At 36.6% G+C, this 20,725-nt stretch overlaps 2 protein-coding genes across 2 annotated transcripts; both read right to left on the bottom strand.

Annotated features, from left to right (window-relative positions):
* Window positions 1-171: 171 nt before the first annotated feature.
* Window positions 172-14,138, bottom strand: LOC121774701 (DNA-directed RNA polymerase III subunit 2). Its single transcript, XM_042171574.1, has 38 exons — window positions 13,963-14,138; window positions 13,521-13,639; window positions 13,332-13,413; window positions 12,760-12,881; window positions 12,534-12,626; window positions 11,784-11,850; window positions 11,610-11,700; window positions 11,439-11,491; window positions 11,269-11,333; window positions 10,538-10,643; window positions 10,342-10,452; window positions 10,070-10,129; window positions 9,174-9,209; window positions 9,034-9,084; window positions 8,832-8,930; window positions 8,125-8,184; window positions 7,951-8,043; window positions 7,115-7,216; window positions 6,915-7,025; window positions 6,715-6,831; window positions 5,788-5,904; window positions 5,597-5,677; window positions 5,228-5,332; window positions 5,074-5,154; window positions 4,859-4,990; window positions 4,714-4,758; window positions 3,797-3,874; window positions 3,589-3,728; window positions 3,390-3,480; window positions 2,945-3,075; window positions 2,720-2,855; window positions 2,504-2,634; window positions 1,765-1,890; window positions 1,603-1,658; window positions 1,086-1,156; window positions 683-871; window positions 446-574; window positions 172-353 (listed from the first exon to the last, which is right to left on the bottom strand). The coding sequence occupies exons 2-38, from the start codon at window positions 13,571-13,573 to the stop codon at window positions 303-305; spliced, it is 3,462 nt and encodes a 1,153-aa protein (XP_042027508.1). The 5' UTR covers window positions 13,574-13,639; window positions 13,963-14,138; the 3' UTR covers window positions 172-302.
* A 3,386-nt stretch (window positions 14,139-17,524) lies between these two features.
* Window positions 17,525-20,134, bottom strand: LOC121773306 (COBRA-like protein 10). Its single transcript, XM_042170135.1, has 2 exons — window positions 19,441-20,134; window positions 17,525-19,053 (listed from the first exon to the last, which is right to left on the bottom strand). Exons 1-2 carry the CDS (start codon window positions 20,018-20,020, stop codon window positions 17,645-17,647), a joined length of 1,989 nt encoding a protein of 662 aa, XP_042026069.1. The 5' UTR covers window positions 20,021-20,134; the 3' UTR covers window positions 17,525-17,644.
* Window positions 20,135-20,725: the final 591 nt, after the last annotated feature.

Genomic DNA, 20,725 nt, shown 5'->3' with positions numbered 1-20,725 from the left:
AAGAAATAGTAGAACTTGTAACGTCGATTTCCACCAAATTATGTTAAACCTTATGGACTGAATTAAATTTCAAAGAAACAATCATGACAGAAGATATTTTCAAGTTAAATTATAGAAGAATACCTCCCAATCATATACTGGCCGTATGTAAATAGAGCAAAACACTAAAAATAAGTTATTAAATCCCAAAATATGAACAAAAGAAACATAATTTAATCCTTCAATATTTCACAAAATTCATGAAAAGAAGGTCCAACACAAGGTATATTATCATATACAGTGTGACGCATACGATGTCACGTTCATACGTCTGTAAGTTTCAAACGAGGAACGATATTCATTGACTGGAGCTCCTGAGCCACATGCAAATCCATGGTATTTATAAGTGTTCGATTCGATTCAAAATTATTCATAGTGAAAATTTACACAAAACAAGCATTATTACCTGGAATAGAAGTTTGCAAGCATATGGCATTTTCATGGTGGATATATTCTCGCCATTCTTGCACATGGAACATATTCCCGTTTTAAGCTTCTCGTTGTAATACCCCATGAGCCCACACTTCCGGCATACCTGCATCACGATTTGGCAAACGGTGTAACATAATTGTTACAATTATTTTGATCAGAGAATGATCAATAACAAACAAAATGCCATATAAGCTAAAACCACAAAGCTTACCTGAACTTCGAAAGGATCACTTGAGAGCATCAAGCGCTCGTGTATTAACATACTCGCTCCATACGCAATTAAGCAATCACGTTCCATTTCACCCACCCTCAGGCCTCCATTTTTACTCCTCCCTTCTGTGGGTTGTCTAGTCATCATAACACGTGGCCCATTGCCTCGAGCATGCATTTTATCTAGGACCTTTCAAAAAAATTTGAAGTTATAGGTAGCTAATAAACAGAACGTCATAAACAAACAAACAATGCACTTAGGAAGTGTCTTCTTGAATTGCTCTTTGTGAAACACATGAAATTTCTTCTATTATTTCACACATTTCTAGCCAACAAAAAATTTTCAAATATGCTATCCTTGAGGATCTTTTTCTATATGCACACTTTGAGAAAACAATCATTACCATGTGTTTCAACTTTTGGTAGTAGATGGGGCCCATGAAAATATATGCTTGCAGCGGCTCGCCGGTGATGCCTGTAAAAGAAATATAACATTTACCAAAGCAACTCAAGAACTAGTAAAGGTGAACTATTATAAACAACAGACAGTTGATCCATAAGCGAAGAACATTCATACAAAAATGTGCTTATTTAAGACCTACAAATACTAGAAATTGCAAGTAGAATATCGATCCTAATACTTTGGATAAAATTTAATATTTTCTTCTTTAACTTCGTTAGCATTCAGTCATGGACATAAAATATCACATTCACATTAATATTTCATAAACTACGTTAACAATCATTATAGTATGCATTCTTCTTCTTCTACCAAATAAGTTAAAAGAAGTTAGACTATGCATGCATCGTAAAGTATGTACTTTTCTGCCTCCAAACAAGTTGCAACACAATACATGTATTGATTAGATAAAGTCATATGAGAAGTTCTTTCACGTAAGTAAAAATGTACAATAGAAAAACCTGAGTAGAGAAAGTCCTTCCCATTGTAGCTGAAACCATGCTTCACAAGGGTTTCACTGACAAATTAGAAGAGGCGAGTGAAACAAGAGAAAAAGAATGAAAATGCAGACATCCGAAGATAAGAAAAAACGGAGGTCTAATAGGTAAAGCAGCATTTTGTACCTTATAGTCTCAACTTTATCTGCGTGACCACTAGGCTCCCCAAATGCACTGCCATAGTGAAACCTACCACAAGAAACGCCAGCCTTGCTACCAAGAAGTTCTATCATCTTCCCGACAGTCATACGGCTGTAGTACACAGCATAATAATGTGGATTATTACATTGTTAGAGACTGATTTTCTATCACCAAGCTATCTAAAACAAGATAATCACACAATATATAGTGTAGGATTTAACATCCTCTAGATATTTGCACATTTTATGTCTCTAACAGTAGACCATTATCTCTTTCGAGAAAACTGACAAATTTGCAACTACATCACCTCAAATTACCATTATGTTTCTTCTTCAGATGGAACCAGACCCTTGAATTAAAAAGAATAAATAAATTACTAATAATTTTAAAAATCTTATGCCATGTTCCAGTAGTCAACCACTTTTTTGCACCTTACACCTCAGGATGCATGGAAGACACTGCAACTTTAGTGTGCCTCGTGTCTTTGACAGCCTTGACCCAATTGGTAGCATTCCATTCTTGGGAAAAGGCCTTAATAGTAACCATATCCATATCCAACCAGAATTTTTCATTCCAATGGTAACCCTCCACAGCACCTAGGCTTAATTTATTAACGTCTTTGCTTTTATTTGAGGACTGAGGTAAGTATGGAGCAAGCTTAACTTCAGCAGTCGACACACTCAAGTACAAGATTTAAGAGCTCAAGCAGATAGTAATTTCTTACCTTGGAAATCCATGAGGATTCATGATTAAATCTGGACATACTCCACGTTCAGAAAATGGGAAATCTTCCTGCTGAACAATGGTGCCACAAACTCCTTTTTGTCCATGACGGCTACTAAACTTGTCACCAACCTATGTAAAAGATTTTTTATTTAGTGAAGATACTTGAAAGCACTTGGAGAATTAAAAAATCACCAATCCAAAAAAAATTTACTACCTCTGGCCTACGAGTAGAACGAATCATATATTTGATACATAAGTTGCTATTCTTGTCAGTGCAGAGTGCCACTCTATCCACGACAGCTGTATCTCCTTCAGTACCTTTGTATGTTTGTTTACTTGACTTATATTGACTGAAATTACCAATATGCAAAATAAGTTTGCAGGTTTCTACTTTCTACTGAAGAAATCATGACATATTGACTGAGAGCTACGAATGAACCTATCCTTAAGCTTTACGGTGTTGCTGATACTGCCTCCGCTTTTTGTGTCTATGGGGGACTGCTTGTTGATATAGATATCACGGGGACGAATTATTTCTCCAGGAGATGCTAATCCGTCATCATCCAAAATCTGCACAAGAAGAATATGAACTGAAGTCGGAAAAATATCATGAACTGCTACTGAATCAGTGTGATAAGATAAAGTCCCTTAAGCTCTCAAACCACAGAACATACTATGTGTGATTAGTTTAATTAATTATGGGACTACTAGCATCCTAATCATGCTCAGTTACCGGATTTTATACCACATTTTACTCATACAGTCATTGGACCTCCCAACTAACCTTTTTCGAGAGATGACACTAAACTATAAAGCATATAGCATTAACCTACTTTCGTATTCTGTAGTTCAATTTACAGAGCAATCGTCATTTGACGTTATACCTGTGTTTGTTCTGCATCATGTCCATCTCTTTGGGGTCTAATAATGCGATCAGATGTGCCATTTGCATACTTCTGGTTAATTGCAACCAGTCTGTTGGCCAGAACACATTCCAAACATATATCAGAATTGTCTACACAAAGCACAGGAAATACCCTTTCAACTGATAGCTAAAAATTAATTATGGAGATGCGCACGTACTTTTTCATTACAATGCATCGACCAAAACCACGATCCAATGATGACTTATTCATTACAATTGCATCCTCTATGTCATATCCACTATAGCTCATAACTGCAACACTAGCATTCTGTCCAGCTCCTAGTTTATCATAGGAGACCTGAGAAGAAATCATTAGTTGTGTGCTCACGACTTCCGTATTACAAAAGGAAAATAGGATCCACTAACCAGCTCAATTGTTCGTGTAGTTAGTAATGGCCGTTGTGGATAAACTAAGAGGTAGATTAAACTGTCAAACCTACACAACTGCAAAGACAAACAATTTCAAGATAGGTTGGAGAAGAGAGGACATATAAATCAGGAAGATAGCTCACTGAAAATGTACAGCAACAGAAAACAAAACTAAAATATCAAATGAATACTAGTATTAATCAGGAATTCTGACTAATGGTAAAACTTAGAAATACTCCACATGTCCGTGATTAGGAGTCCCGGTTGAGTTCGGCACAGGTTTTTAGAAATATAAAGGAAAATGGGTGGAAAAAGATAATGGAATGTGGGTCCCATATACCATTTTTTATAGTAAAAGTGAACCGGGACTCCTAATTGCGGAGGGAACGAAATGGCAAAATGGGACTCCTAACGGCGGATGGAGGGAGTATATCGTTAAGCAAAAGATCATGATGAAGTCTGTGCTGAAATGCAAAAAATCAGGATTTAAATTATAAATTGGACAGTAGGAGTCCTTAAATTTGGACGGTAGGAGTCCTTAAATACATTTCTCAGTTGTCTAAAATATAGTAGCAAAAGTTCAACATTTGGAAATCTTCTCTAGTCCATAGATCACATAGACCAATTTAAGCCATATACAAGCAGTTTGGAGACCATGTTGTTACACAAGCAGAAATTGTAATCTACTCACTTATTTCATTTTCCGAACAAGCGCCAGTAAATCTGAGCATGACAAGTTTCAAGTAAACCAACAACATCCATCAAGAATCTGGCCATTATGTGCCAAAATAACAAAAAAGAGAAAGCCATGTATATTCTATAAAGCAGTCAAAACACTAAATCACTAAAAATTTAAAGTTCAAACAAACACTATACAGCTTAACTAACAAGACGAGTCATGTTAAGTAACTTGCCTGATTATATGCAATATTGCCCATAGCTTGCTTCCCCATAGCACACTTCAAATGTAACAATGCACAGAATTATTAGATAGGAAACTTGGGGAAGTTCAAGGTATGAAAGAACGAATGAACAAAAGAAAGAAAGAACGAAAAGTACCTGATATGTATTTCTTGGTGACTGGTTATGATGAGGATAAGGTATCAACCCGGCAATCACGCCCAATATGGTAAACGGCTCTATTTCAATATGAGTCGTTTCTTCTCTAGCATTCTCTTCATATAAGGCGATCTAACAATGATGTATAGGTAAGATATGCTATGATGGGGAATCTAATAACTAAACAAGTCTAATAATAAGAGACAGGTGCGTACCAAAGCATTGTTCTCCTCATTTACATCAAGGTATTCAATCAAGCCTTCTTTCAGGAAACTCTGAAAGTTGCGGACTCCATCCTTCATGCAAACAAATTTTTCAGCACAGTGGTCGAAGTCATATAAGAAAAATACAGAACATCGGTAGTGTTACCCTCAGCTCTTTCATATGGTGCTCCTTAATTCTTGATACACCTTTGTCGGCAATTACAAGTGGACGACAAACACGACTACCATCGGAAGCAAGGTAAACACAGCGCTGCAAGAGCATATATTCTATTGATCCCAAGGCAGTAATTGTTAAAATTTGGCACGGTTAAACTTTTTCATATGTGATCAACACATGAGAAATCTCTAGCACATTTTGGGAGCAACTGCTCCAAAATAAGAAAAGAGTGAAACAAGCAGTAAAACTGATTTTGAGGTTTAGGATCAATGTTGAAATACAATTGACAGCTAGATCAACGTCAGGATGCTCGGTTCTCGTGTATATTAATTTGGATTCGAAAGGATAAAGACTAACCTGCTTTTCATTAACGAAAATGCTTACAAACTCGCCAATTTTCCCAGCCCTTCGCAGTTTTCTCATTGAATTGGCGAATGTCTGATAAAGAGAGTGAATATTAAAAATGAACACCAAAAGGCAAGAAAAGATTATGACAATATGTGCAGTTGAACATAGAATATAAGGACTTTTTGCTTGTAGAATCATACTTGTGGCATTTTGTGCTTTCCAAGAATAAGTCCATTGAAGATAACTAAATACGAATCTGGCATGTGAAGCTCTTCGGCAGAGAGCAATTCCAAATCTTCCACCCCAAGAGCGTAGCACTATCACATGAGCATGTATGTGTTATCAAGTCACGGCACCATCATAATAGTTTGGAACATAAAGCCAACAATATGATTTGTCATCCAACAATAGCAGTATGGAAGCAAAGTTGACATATTGCAATGAGCATAGTTGCCAATTCGAAGGGTGAAAACAAAAGCATGTAAAGAAGACATACATTTTGACTTAGCAAATTAGTGTGTGCCTCTTACTTATCAAATCCTTCATTTTCACTCTCTTTAACCCAAAAATTAGATCACAGTCATGCTTTTCTCCTTTTATTTTGAAAATGTTCTAGTTAGAGACTTAGAGCAAGAGTCTTTCTCCATTGCCCAGGAAGAGAGGATAAAAGAGAAAAATTGAAGCAAAATTGTACAGTTTGTGTTGATATATTCTGCCTGCATTATAGTAACTACATACAAGTAACAAATTTCAAATCAATAGATATACTTGAAAGAAATGTCAGAGACATCTTCCTAAAGTATAGCTTAAATTAGAATTTTGATCTCTGTAAAACTAATATCTAATAACTCTAGGTTCTGTCACCATATAGTTTGCTAAGTTTAGGATAGTAGTGCTAGCCTGGTTTTCAGAATCAAAATTCCCTCAATCAACGACAGATCAAAATGCAAGACACTTTATAAGTCGGGGACTGTAGATACCCCTAGTTCTAATAAATTATTTCACGTGTAACGTGCCAAAGGATAATTATCCATGATTGTTTAGGTGGGGCGAGGGGCCTGAATATGATGTGACTTTGACGACAATAAACTCCAAGCTGAATCTCAGGCCAAGTTAAAGCTGAGTACCAGAGCAATGAGAGGGCGTTCATCTTCATCAGTTGTAACATGCGCCATCAGTGCCAGATTTTTCACCAACCCACAAGCTTCACCTTCTGGAGTATCACAAGGGCACAACATTCCCCACTGCAGACGAAGTTGTTCGGTGTCTCAAACAATATATTAAATGATTAAAATAAATAATGACTCTGAGAATGTTATCAGTTCACCTGACTAGGCTGTAAAGCTCTAGGGCCGCTGACTTTTCTAGATTTTTCAAACTGTGGAGCGATCCTTGTCATGTGCCCTACAGTTCCTATGTATGAGAGTCTACCTAAAACCTGTAAAAGCAAGCAAAGGAAACAAAGAAATCGATAATAATTACAATCACTTGAGAGGAAGATGGATAAACATCCAATGTCATACACACCTGTGACATGCCTTTCCTGTTCATCCTGAATCTTTTGATATCCCAATTCCCGGTAGAGAGAGCTCTTTCTAGACCATTAGTAATGCAGTCATTCCTTATATGCTGGAAGCACGCAACAAATTACCAAATGAATAAAAGAGGAATGAGGTTCAGATGTGTACTTTGTTGTAGTAATTGAGGACATACATAATGATGATTACAGAAAGAAGTTTGCCTTAATAGAAAGAAGCAGAACAGACATTTACGGAAAATGGAGCGATTGTAATAAGAAATCTTCCAACTGGTAAAGGGATAGTAGAGAGACAGGAGCGAGATTGCTAAGTCTACCAAACAGAAGAAAGTGAAAAAGGGAATGCAGTGCACAACAAGGGAGGAAGAAGCGAGATTTTTTACTTCAAGTAGTAGTGGGTAGCTACCTTACAAAGACAGGTTTTTCTAACTTGATGTCTGGGGTTTATTGGTTCCCACCCACACCCCCCCTTAAACATACCAAATGGGATGGAGGAATTGGGTCCACTGCTCTAGAAAAGACAAAACTGATCTAACAAAGATTGAGATCACATAGGCGAATACGGGTATCGTTATCAGATTACAGCATGATTTTCGCTTTGTTAATTATGGACATGGCTTATTGAGAGCAATATATGAGATACAGCATAATTGTGCAAATGAACACCAACAGTTGCCTAACTCGTGAAAGATTCATACCTCCTATTAAGGTATGAAAGAACATTAGATGCATATAATGGTTAGAAATTAGAAGTAAAGTAATACTAACATTTATGAAGACATTTCTACAATGTAATGATATCTTAACTAAAGCCATTAGGACAAACCTGGGAAATGTCAAACCGAGAAGTACGTGCTGTCTTATTTAGGAGGGCTTCAATCTTTTGTTGGGCCATTTCATTCATTGTCTTGAATAAGTCCTAGAATACAAATCAAAGAAAGAGAGATTACCAGATTTATCATATAAGTGGAATATTTTAAAGATAAGACCACTTACATACCTCAAAAAGTAGTGCCAGCAATTGGCCAGATAGCTCCACCCTTTTATTGCCCACATAATCCTGGAATGAATGATGAACAAATGACAATGCTAAAAAATGGCACAAAGAGGTTCTTCTGAAGTACAACGTACAATTGAACAATAATATAGAGGTTAAATTCCTTAAATATATTTCCGCTCCAACAAAACAAAGAAAAACAGAAAAGCAAGATGGTCAGAGTCCAGTCACTAACAATGTGTGATTACAAACAACTACACAAGAAACAGAAAAATCTTGATTGCTCCTCTGGGTTAGTTGGTTCTTTCTAAAGATTATCACAGAAAATTGCTCAAGAAGTCTCTACGAAAATGTCCAAAGGAGTGCACGAGAAAGGTGGATAATATGATAGCCTAAATATGCACTGATGTCTCTCAATCATGAAATGTTTGAGCAAAGATTGAATGTCCAATTCAGTAATTAGAATTTAAGCTAAAATACGAACAAAATAATTTGTTATTCCCCCAAACTAGTAGAACAGAAAATAGCCACATCTTGTTGGCTACCAAGATTTCTTCTCTTGCTTCCGGGAATTTTGTGGCAGTAACTAGGATACAATAACTTTGAATACACCCAAGCATTATTTTTGACAGCTTAAGTTAGTCAAAACCATAAGACTGTAGATTGATGGTCATTATGTGAAGAAATATTAGTATGGATGGATAGAGTACCTTATCATCCAATGTATCCTTGTTTAATATTGCTTCAATCATGCGTCTCAGCATTACAGCAACATATATGCATTTTGGACGTAAATTGTTTTCATGCACCTGTGAGATGGGGTATTTTGGGTTGGAGAGGTATGGAAGTGAGTGGGTCTCGTATTACTATATTTAATAAGTCAATGGCAAAAGAATATTCAAATGAGCTTACAGGAACATTGGCAAGAAATGTTTCCTGAAGAATTTTTAGAGCACGCCCTTCCTGTATGGCAAAAGAAGAATCCTAAAAGTGTTTAGAATTTAAAGAGAAAATTGTCGGCAGAAGTAGGATTATGATATGACTAAGCCAACCTTGACTATTGGTGTATAAAATTGGGACTTCTGAACCTACAACAGTAAACAATAACATTAGTGTTAAATATCGAGATAATACTTCTAGGAGTGCTTTTACTTGAATGGTATCATGAATTGATAAAAAAATATATGATTGAGTATTTGAAGGATAAGATGGTCAAAACAAGTTTAAAAAATAATCAATTATCAAAGTAAATGATAGATTAACTTCAATTATTTTTTAACGATTCATCATATGGTTTAAAGTAAACATCCCCTTAGTAAAGGAGTAAGCATTTACATAAACCCATACATTTCAAAGTCAGTTATAACAATGGCCTAGGGTTAAGAATGTCAGATCTTCACGTTTTAATTTCCAAGACTTAGGTTTACATGCAATACATGACTATGAATGCACAATTTACATACATGATACATGCACATGTGGCACCCTGAATTTGTTTTTACATCTGCCCACCATTATATTCAATATTATAAATATATATCTACAACTCTAACCGAGCCACCAGCTAGATGAACCAAATAAGAATAGAGCAATTAAGGTGTGTCAAGGCAATTCACATATTTATATTCATCTCGTTATGTTTTAACCTTTAGTAGCTACCCAAAGGTTCTCCCAAATATCTCAAAAAAAAAAGAAAAGAAAAGGCTCATCAAAAGAATAAAAAGTCATTGTATCGGAATAACTTACAGTATAACTTCTTCAAGAGCTTTATGTTGCAAACATAATTCAAATGAAATGATCAATCTAGACATTGGCAGTTTCGTACTCTAATTAATTCATATAATTGCTTGATTATCTTTATATAGCAATAGCCTATCAGTTCAAATTTTTCTCCTCTCAGTTATTTGGAAAAAGAAAAGAACCAAGTGAACATTTCAGTGATCAAAACCTTTCGGTCAAGAAATTCCAGGGCCTGAGATTGTGTATGTACACCTTCCTTCACGCTATCCTGAAATCAAGACAAGATACTTATGTAAGTACATATTCAGACTGTAGACGGTACAAACAACATTACTCTGGAGCTTATCTTAGCAGTTAAGGCTCTCGTAAAGCCAATTTCTGTTGCATTGGAAATAATCCAGGCTCTTGTTTAAGAGGTCCATCGGAGTTTTATTAAGCAAAGAAAGAAAAAAATTATCAGAAGAGTACTTCAGTCTATACCTCAATTGAAGGCAATAGCAATTCACTGTATCGAGGGTCTCTTCCAATCATCTGGACAACCTCCTGATCACTTTCCATACCCATAGCTTTCAGGACTATCATGATTGGAACCTACAATTATGATCAGGAAATAGGAAGTGCAACACTCAATAAGATTCAGATATTTCAAATGCAACATTCAAAGAGTAATGCCAACCTTGCTTGTAAACCCATTCAGGTGAAGATATATCTTCTCTTTCTCAATCCTTATGACAGTCTTACTTTTTCTGGCCTCTGAACTGCTTGTAACAGATGCTTGCACACTGAAATGAAAAGGAGCTAGGAATTCAGTAAGAGAACACAACAATCACAAGATGGAAATCAAAGTTATCACAAAGCTAAGTTGTTCTGATTTTTCTTGTCTTTTGAATTTCCTTAATCCAGCCGCTAGGCTATGTGATCTCATTTAACTATTTTTTAGAACATCCAACAATAAAGTCCCCATGATAACAAATTACTTCAAAATATGTGATAGTAATTAGACAATGCCATTAACAAGCACTGAGAACTATGCTGATTTCTGTGGAAGAAGCTAAGTGCAGTCCGCAGCCAAGATCTATTTCCCGTTGCAACTTGTCTACTTTTGTCTCAAGTATATGATAAAAAGGGTGGAACAGATGGATATCAAATTTTATTCCATATATGATTCAATGAAATGGATCTTCTTGTACGACTGACGGAATTGAGCATGTTGCCCATTCTCCAATATACAGGGACTCTTCTAGCTATTATCCCAGCGTTAACTTCTTAGGGAATCTGAATTCAGAAACATTATGCTTATTGCTTTAAACAACTACAGTATGCATTTATAAACTGCCGGTGCTTTAAGAAAGATAAACACCAAACATTTCACTATCCCCTCTCAAATTAAAAAAAAAAACATCTCACCATCCTTTTTGATCAGTATCAATGATTATTCTGTTCTTTGAAAGTTGTTCTTGCATCAAAATCACCTGAAAGAATAGATGGAAAATAAACACAGTTCAAAATTTGATGATCTTAGAAAAATATCTTGGGCATCAAAATAGAAATGCCATGATGTGATAAATAAATGTCACCTTCTCTGTCCCTTTAACTATGAAATATCCTCCAGGATCAAGTGGGCATTCACCTGAGAAACAGATGCAGACAAGCAAAGAAGTAAAGAAAATAGTTCTAGCTCTTGGATATAATATGAATTTTGAAATAAATAAATAAAAATCAAATCACGAAACCATAGGATATTATACCATATCTGGCAAGTTCTTCTTCATCCCTCTCATACAATACACAAGAGGAACTTTTTAGCATGATAGGCAATCTCCCGATAACGACATCTTTCTGTAAAATTTAGCATAAATAGTTAGTGTGCATATACTATTGATCCAAAAATCACATTTCACAATCATAAAGCGTGAAATCACCTTCCTTTGAACCCCTTCATTGCCTCCATTCGAATACTCTATGTTCACATATATTGGAGCTGCATAGCTGACAAAATAGAGAAAAAATGCATAAGTTGAGAATTGTTGTGTGTTCTAATGACAATTGGCTTTTAAGTTTGTGAAAAAGCATATCAAAAGAATGACTTAAGAGCAGAGAAATGATAGAGCAGAGAATCATGGATGCTACGTTCAAGTTGCATAAGAGCAGTTAATAGTGCACATGACTATGTCGCAGCAACGAAAAGGTAGCTTCGAGGTGTAATAGTTGAGTAATTGAGCTTTGCATAAAGAAACTTCTACTTCAAATTTTCTGCATAAACTTTAGCGATGAGCTACAAGCAGAATACCAAAAGGAATAACGTGATAACTAGTTCTTTGTTACTAATAACAAAGATATCACTCTCATAATTTATAAACATGCAATTTCCCAAAAGTTCCGTACTAGGAGTCTGGGACACACCTTTTCGATTACGTTGCAAGATAAAAAAAAAGTAAAAGTAACTTTGAGAAGATGCATATACCTATCTGCATTTGATAAACATCAAACTATCTTTCATATAAGCACGAAATCTTATGTTTTATCATGTCTTCTTTCAATAAAAAAGGAGTGTTTTAAGACTCATTAAGTTATTTAACGGGCATGTCAAAAATTGAAAGTTAACACTTATTGATAACTTTATCTTCACTCTGTCACATATGAGGTAGAAAATTATGACGAATGGGACTCACGTGATGTCGTACAGACGACACTTCTGGGGGGTAAGCATATCAGTGACAGAGTCACCCATCAGTAATGGTTTACCAACCATTACTTCTTTGTATCTGCAACAAAGTTAATAGTAAAAGGTTGTTAAATATAATGTAAAGAACAACAAACTTTAGTAAATCTATGTCCTGATATGCATATTTCCATGTAGCATAGTGCAAATAAAACTACCAATATAAACTTATTCACCTCAAAAAAATATTTTGGTCTCGGCTATGGGTGATGAGATTATTGGCTTGAACAATCTTCATTATGCCAATCCGTGCAAAGAAATTAAAGGAATCCAAATGTTGTTTGACGAGACCTCTCACCTACATAAACACATAAACCAGCAGCCGAAACATAGTGAGAAATAATTCATTCAGAAGTAATTTAATGAGTCGAAATGTTGTTTCACGAGCCGTCTCACATGGAATTAGCAATAATTCCCCCTCCCCTCCTCCCCGGTTATTTATCATTGTATCATCATCCTAATCGTATCATGTTCTTATGTAGAGCTAGTACAAAATAATTATAAACAAAACAAGTGATACCCTATGAGTGCATGAACAAGAAGGAAAAAAAAAGGATATTCAGAAGCATTTTCAACCGGAGGAATCATCAATAAATTGAACAGCAGATCACTATAAAGTAAAAAAACAAATACTTTCACCTATTTTATATGAACCAATGTCCAATACACTTGACTTCCTCATACAATTAGGAAAAAATATTATAAGCACAGCAACTACAAACATAAACAATGACAAAGAAGATCATACCTTCAAAAACTCGGGGACTAATTTGAATTTGTCCACGGCCTTCTTCACCGGGGCAGCAAGAGCTTGTTTGTCGATATTCAGTCTACTTACACAAATTAAAGTGATCATAATATTAAAAACGCCCATCTTTGTATATCAACTGCCTATATAAATTAGGCATATTTTCATATATTGACTGAATATGCATACCCTTTCTCATGTAAACCATTGAACAAATCAGCATCGTCTTCTCTCACTACCATCTTGTACTTCTCGGGGTGAATCTACGCTCGAATTTGAAGCTTGAAATCGCCTCCAATAGTCGAAATCTATACAAATATAAAGAGAGGGCTTTGGGACTATATTCAGAAATTCTTCAAAAAGCTTGGTTATATTGTATTTGAAGCATATTGTAAAAAATTATTTCAAATTCAAAACGTAGATTTAACAACAGTAGAGTTAGCCACAGATTTATCAAAAGTGGAGTTAGACATATTCTAAATTGGCTAGACAAAAGCTGCTGTGATTGTGAAGAAACACAATGAAGCAGGAACTTAGTATATTTGCGGCATGTATAAACAATGCTCATAATCCAAATTACGAGAATAATGTGTTAAGTATTCCTGCAAACAAAAAATGATCACATGTTAACCTTCCCTGCTGGACGAGCTGACGTGGGTAGAGGGCGGCGGCGCTGGGAGAGGAGAGCTCGTTGCGGCCGGCGCTGGGAGAGGAGACGGCGGCGGCGGAGGGAGGCGCAGGTGAGAGAGTAGGAGAGGGGGGGTTTCGCAGGTAACGGGGAGAGAAGAAGTATATGGAGGCGTAACTTTCATCAGTTTGGGCTTTTACGAATTAAATTCTTTTTTATTTAAGTAAATAATTTAGGTATATATTTTCCTTAGTAGAAATTATTTAAAGTTTATATTTATAAATGAATTTATTTATTTCTATTAGATACACAAGTTGTACTATAATTTATGAATATAGTTATATTCAAATTACTAAACGGCGTACGTAGTTAAAATTGAAGTAATTTTAATTTTTTTGAGATAATATATTGTTGTTTAAGACTTTGATCCCTTTATCTTGTTTTATGAATCTCAAAATCTTGAAACGTGTTTATATATTGTTGTATTGAATTTAAATTCGGCAAAGACGAATTGTGAAAACTACTCCCTCCGTCCCGACTAAGATGACACATTTTTTGGCCGGCACGAGATTTTAGGAGTTATTGGTTAATATGTTTAATTAAAGAGAAAAATGTGGGTGTAAGTATTAAAATAGAAAAAAAAAAGATGAATATTTTAATATGAGTGAGAAAAAGTGGTTGGATATGTTAATTGGGGAGATAAAGTTTTCCAAAAAATGTGGCATCTTAGTTGGGACAAAACAAAAAGTAAAACTTGTCATCTTAAATGGGACGGATGGAGTAATATTTTGATACTTGCTTGGTAATCTCATTTGCTCGTTGATAATATCAAATTATTGTGAAAAATCACCTGAGTCGTGCATTGCACGGGTTCATAAATTTTAAAATTAGGTTGTAAAATTTACAAACTTTGTTTGTATTTTGGACTTCCCGCAATTGACAATCAATACATTCGTCTTAAACGAGAAAATTCGATGAATATGACTAACAAACTTGAACACAAAACACTCAAACCTAAATTTCGTCTTAAAAGAGAAAGAGAGAACATCATTTTAGGTCCATGAACTTTGACAAAGTATCATTTTAGGTCCGTGAACTTTGAAAATCTCATTTTAGGTCCGTGAACTTTGAGTTAGTATCATTTTAGGTCCTTTTTACTATTTCCAAATTTTTTTGGACGAAAATACCCTCAATACCTTAAAATGTATATATTTTAAATAAATTTATCATATACTCATATTTTTTTATAAATATCTTTACAATATATTTTTGACACATTTTCTAAATTTAATTTGACCTTAAATATTATCACTTAATTTTATGACATGCAAGTAAAATTGCTTCTTCAATTTTTTATATTAATTTTTTTTAAAATTGAATAAAGAACTTTTCTCTAATAATAAAAAATTGAATAAAGATCTTTTCTTGCATGTCACAAAAGTAAATGATAATATTGAAGGTCAAATTATATTTAGAAAATTTGTCAAAAATATATTGTAAAGATATTTATAAAAAGATCTTTATTCAATTTTTTTATTATTAAAGAAAAGTTCTTTATTTAATTTTAAAAAAAATTAATATTAAAAATTGAAGAAGCAATTTTACTTGCATGTCACAAAATTAAGTGATAATATTTAAGGTCAAATTATATTTATAAAATTTGTCAAAAATATATTGTAAAGATATTTACAAAAAAATATGAGTATATGATAAATTTATTAAAAATATATACATTTTAATGTATTGAGTGTATTTTCGTAAAAAAAAACTTGGAAATAGTAAAAATGACCTAAAATGATACTAACTCAAAGTTCACGGACCTAAAATAAGATTTTCAAAGTTCACGGACCTAAAATGATACTTTGACAAAGTTTGTGGACCTAAAATGATGTTCCCTCTTAAAAATATTTAGATGTTAGACCCTAATTTTATTTGGAATGGGATTTCAATGCAAGTAGTGTGAAATTAATCAGCGTCCACCTAAATTATTCGAGGAGCCACGTATAAATCCGACAAGCGGTATAGGATCCTCTGCAGCGGGAGGAAACACAGCACCCTGCTGTGCAAATAAAACGACGCCGCTTTACTCTTCCATGTTTTTTTGTTGCTTTTTACATTTTCTTTCTATATACAGTACTTTAGTAGCGATTCTCGGTAACTTGAATTAATCAAAGTTAGTTTAGTGTATTATACTAATAGTTAATTAGTGATTCTTTGATAATTAATATTTTAATTAGTTATTTTAATATATTTTGTAACACATAAACAAAAGTTAGTTTAATAGTAATATCTACGAAATATTAGTTTTTTTTGGGTTTAATCACATGTGTACTAAACTCGCCTTTGGCGGAATCCAACTAATTCTGCTCGATCGGATTTACGGATTAAGGCCAAAAGTTTTCTAGCGGGTGGTTGGTTTGACCCGTGATCCTAAGGTCTCCACAGCTCAGCACTATCGGTGATAATAGTATTTTTTTTAATATACCAAAAAACTGAACTGAATTTAAAAGTAAAAAGCAATTATGGAATTAGGGGATCCAATTCTTTTTCTGTGATTTTATTTTATTAAATTGAAATTTCAGATTAGTAATTTAATATATTAAAAAAACTACTTTGCAAGCTTGCATTTCTCTATTGTAAACAAATGTTGTAAAATGGTTGATTAAACTTAAATATTGTAAACATATAGTATAATCAAGAGAAGATATTATTATGCACGTATTACTAAACAAGCTTTCATTTCCTTGTAACAAATAGTACATCACAAGATTCACAACTTTAATTATCAATGAAACAGAAATATAAAAAGGAAGAAATGAAACACATAAAAAAAGAATGCAGCATAGTTGATTAATTATAGTTATTAAGAATCACAATTAGTATATTAAATTACTATATATAGATAGAAAGGAAATATAAAAAGGAAAAAAATAGTATGAAAGAGTAAAGCGACGTCGTTTTATTTGCACGGTAGGGTACTGTGTTTCCTCAGATGATCCTATTATTCCTATCCCCCGACAAGCTGTATATGATTCGATTTATTCGGGATTGACAATTGCGAGAAATCTCAAACACAATCAAAGTTATGGAAAACGTTACAATATACTTATGTGGTTTATTTGCATTCTAAGAGTGATTAATTTCATAATTTGATTAGTTATTGGGCCTGCTCATGAGCTAAGTTGTGCATTACCTAGCTAAGTCGATATTGGGCCAAAGTAGTTAAGTAGAGGCCCAATTTGGATATAAAACTGGGTCATATTTATGTAGGCCCAACTAGCAATTTGTGGGTAGATTTTGATTAGCTATCCAATGCCATTTTGAGTTTATCTTAATCATTTGTATATTTTTTCAAATAAGGTTCACATTTCAATATGGTCCAAGGTAGTTGTGTTGTTTCTTTTTTTTTCATCAGTTTTACTAAAATGATTATAAATAGTTAAAGTGGAAAGAGAATAAACAAAGAGAAGAAGAATATAGATAGACCCTTATCTACATGATTTTTTTCTCTTACATTATTATTTTTTCAAATTAACTATTTATTCTACTATTTTGAAACAGAGAGAATATTATGAGAACGTAACATAAATCTCACAACATAATAAACATCCGACTGCATTTACAGCGAAATTAATTAGGTTTAATATAATTAGATGAACAAATCAACGGAATAAATCACGGCTAGCTAAAAAAGAAGAAGCAAAGCAACCACAGCAAGCAAGAGCGCCGAAACAGCCGTCGCGGGCGTCAAGCCCGGGGCAGCAGCCTTCGGCAACACCTTCGGAAGCGCGCACTCCTCCCCGTTGAAATAAAGCTTCGTCGGGAACCCGTCCCCGTGCGCTATCTTCAATCCATGGATATGCTTCTTCGAGAACGACAACACTGACTGCTGCTTCCCCGGCACGGGCAGATCCTTCCCGGGGTGGGTCCCGTTGACCTCCCCGACAAGGTAGTTCAGCCCGGGCAAGCCCTGCATGAATATCGTGTTTTTCACTCCGCGCATCACACTTCCGTTGAATGAGTACGACTTCTCGAACCCGGGGAATGCCCGTTTCATCTCCACGGCCGAGTACCAGTCGACGAACGCGTCCTCCTCCCAGTTAAACACCGTCATCCTGACCGTCCACCCCGTCTTGTAGTCGGAGTCGACGTGCCAGTTGATGCTCACCCCGCAGTTGTCGGGGCAGGGCAGCTTCCTCGGCAGCTTCTCATGGTTGATCTTCGCGAACGCGACAGTCTTCTCTGTCCTGTTCGAGAAGGGAACCAGTAAGCTGCTGGGTGGGACAGGAAGCGCTGCCGCGTTCCTGTCGCACCGCGGGTTCTCGTCGTCGCACCCGCACGCGCACGTGTTGCACGGGATGGCCCCGTCCGCATAAAAAGCAGAGTAGGAGACGCAGCATCGGTTCTGCTTCGGCTTCGGCCGGCTCATGTTGCAGTTGATTTGCCAGCTGGCGATGGCGGACCCGGTTGACTCGATCCCCCGCGGGTCAGGGAACTCGGACGGTTCGACCCGGACCGGCGGTCCACATTCATAGTTCGGGTTCAACCGGCCCGTGATCTTCCAGTTCTGAGGCGGGCTGATTGCGGTCCGGTTCAAATCGGGTGGGAGTTTGAAAACCTCCATCTGGAAAATGGCTCTGGCTTTGGTCTTGTTCATGGTGATGGGGAGGAGGAGACCGTCTTTACAACAATATGGGAGTTTTCCGACTTTGTCGTCGTTCTCGAGCTCTGGGGGGAGGTCGGAGATGACCGGCTTCTTCTGACAGTTCATGACGGTCGAGAAATCGAAGTCTTTGTAGTACTGGCCTTGTGGGCCGAAGATGCATTCCGATGGGTCCTTGCGGTGGGTGAAGGCGCCGCGCATGTCGTAGATGAACTCGTTACGCATCCACTCCCACGTGAGGTTCCACTGGTCGACGCGGCCAAGTGGGTGGACGTTGTCGATCGTCACCTGCGCTTGGTACTTGTTCTCGTAGGCGCTGAGGACGTCGTAGGTGAAGTGGAGGTCACCGTACGTGCGCGGGGTGTACTTCGTCTTCTGCTTCTTGTTCTTGAACTTCGGATCCTTTTTGCAACACACGTGCATGTACTTGTCTGGCGAGCAAGGGCAGACGCAGAAAAAATAATTAGTATGGGCTATATTTTTAAAAATTTATACTTTGCTAATAATTACTACCTCTGTGCCACAATAGGAATCACATTTGGTGTGGGCACATATTTTAAAAAATGGAAAGAAAAGTGAGTTGAATAAGTTAGTGGACTAAGGGTCACACTTATATATAATTATTTTATAATAAAATATGAGTGGAATAAGTTGATGGAATGTGGAGTCTGCTTGCCATTTATGGTAAAAGTGAAATATAACTCTTATGGTGGGACGAACCGAAATAGCAAAATGTGACCCTTGTTATAGGATGGAGGTAGTATAGTAATATAGTCATGAATTTTGACTACTGAAAAATGTCGTGTAAATGAAGGCACCTTTGCGAGTGACGGCGGGGCATTTGTAACCTTCATTAACAAGCTTCAAGGACTTAGGCATAGGGGTGGCCTTTTCGGCCACCCCGAACTGGGTCCCCTTAAGGGTGACTTGCACCTGCATTTGCCCGAAATCCGATGCCGTCTCGATGGCGGTCTTGAGGTCCGCCTGTGGGTACCCGGCCAGCACGGTCCCGTTCTTCCCCACACGGATAGGGAACCCCTCGCCGTTCACCACAATGGCCCCCTCCGCGGCCACTAGGAGCTCGTCGTGCTGGAAGCCCACAAACATCTTCCATGACTTGAGCTCCTGGGCCCCGGCGTTCAGGATCGCGGCCGTGGCCTTGAACGCCCATGCCTGGGCCGTTGCGTTCTTCACATGCGGGTACTCCTTCTCCCGCCCCTCGAACATGTACGACAAGAATATCCCATTGCACTTCTTGATCTCTGGGGGTGGGGGAGGGGGGCCCTCATGGATGCCTGGGGTGCCTGGGACGTCGTAGTCCTGCGCCACTGCGACGCCCCAGAGGACGAGGAAGAGGAGGGGCCATGGGATCCTGGCGCGGGATCGTGTTATGAACATCGATTTGATTTGATTTTATTTGATTTGTCTAGAACGGGGCGCGGCACGGTGCCGACGATGGCTTTAATGCCCCGTTGGAGAGGAGGGGGGAAATGAAAAGTGATGAGAGTAGGATGAGAGAGTTTGTTAAGGAAAGGATTGGAATAGAGGTAGAAATTTGTGGGCGGCTATATTCAAGTATGGCCCTCTTTTATGTTGCGAGGTCACGAGAGGATATAGGATTTTCTATTTTAACTATTTCTTCGGTATTTCTTGCTTCTTATTTATTTCTAGTACATACCTTTCTTTTTAATCACTCTTTATATAATCTTGTATCCAAATTGATTGATCGTATTGTCCAATAAAAAAAGACAAAAGTATTCATTAGCAAATAAAATGTTACTTGGCTCCCTCTTGATTGGGATTTCTCATAATCAACTATTGGTTAAATCATAATTGTTGGTTTAGTTTGGAATTTGAATGACGGTTTTAGTTTAGGAACTGTAATTGTACTTGTAGAGTGATATCGGAAAGCAATTTTTTACAAAAAAATCATCAATTCAACTCAACTATCGGAAAAGCAAATTGTTGATTTTAAATTGAAACCACCTCAATTCTTATTGGGCTAGTTTCAGATCGGAATCGACGGTTTTTGAACAAACGGCATGTCTAGTATCGTAATGTGATGATTAATCAGTAGAATCTGCCGCACTTGTTGGGGAGGGA

The sequence above is a fragment of the Salvia splendens genome, chromosome 17 (genome assembly GCF_004379255.2).
Source record: "Salvia splendens isolate huo1 chromosome 17, SspV2, whole genome shotgun sequence".
NCBI lineage: Eukaryota > Viridiplantae > Streptophyta > Magnoliopsida > Lamiales > Lamiaceae > Salvia > Salvia splendens.
This window is presented reverse-complemented; position numbering and strand designations above follow the sequence as displayed.

What these genes read in the sequence shown, in the direction of transcription:
- LOC121774701 (XM_042171574.1), bottom strand. Translation starts at nt 13,573, where the DNA reads ATGGTAGTGAGAGAAGACGATGCTGATTTGTTCAATGGTTTACATGAG. An exon ending in AGAAGAACTTGCCAGATATG is followed by an intron (nt 11,492 to 11,609) that starts GTATAATATCCT and finishes TCTGTTTCTCAG; the next exon opens with GTGAATGCCCACTTGATCCT. An exon ending in GCAATATTGCATATAATCAG is followed by an intron (nt 3,875 to 4,713) that starts GCAAGTTACTTA and finishes TTGTCTTTGCAG; the next exon opens with TTGTGTAGGTTTGACAGTTT.
- LOC121773306 (XM_042170135.1), bottom strand. Translation starts at nt 20,020, where the DNA reads ATGTTCATAACACGATCCCGCGCCAGGATCCCATGGCCCCTCCTCTTC. An exon ending in CCCCGCCGTCACTCGCAAAG is followed by an intron (nt 19,054 to 19,440) that starts GTGCCTTCATTT and finishes CTTGCTCGCCAG; the next exon opens with ACAAGTACATGCACGTGTGT.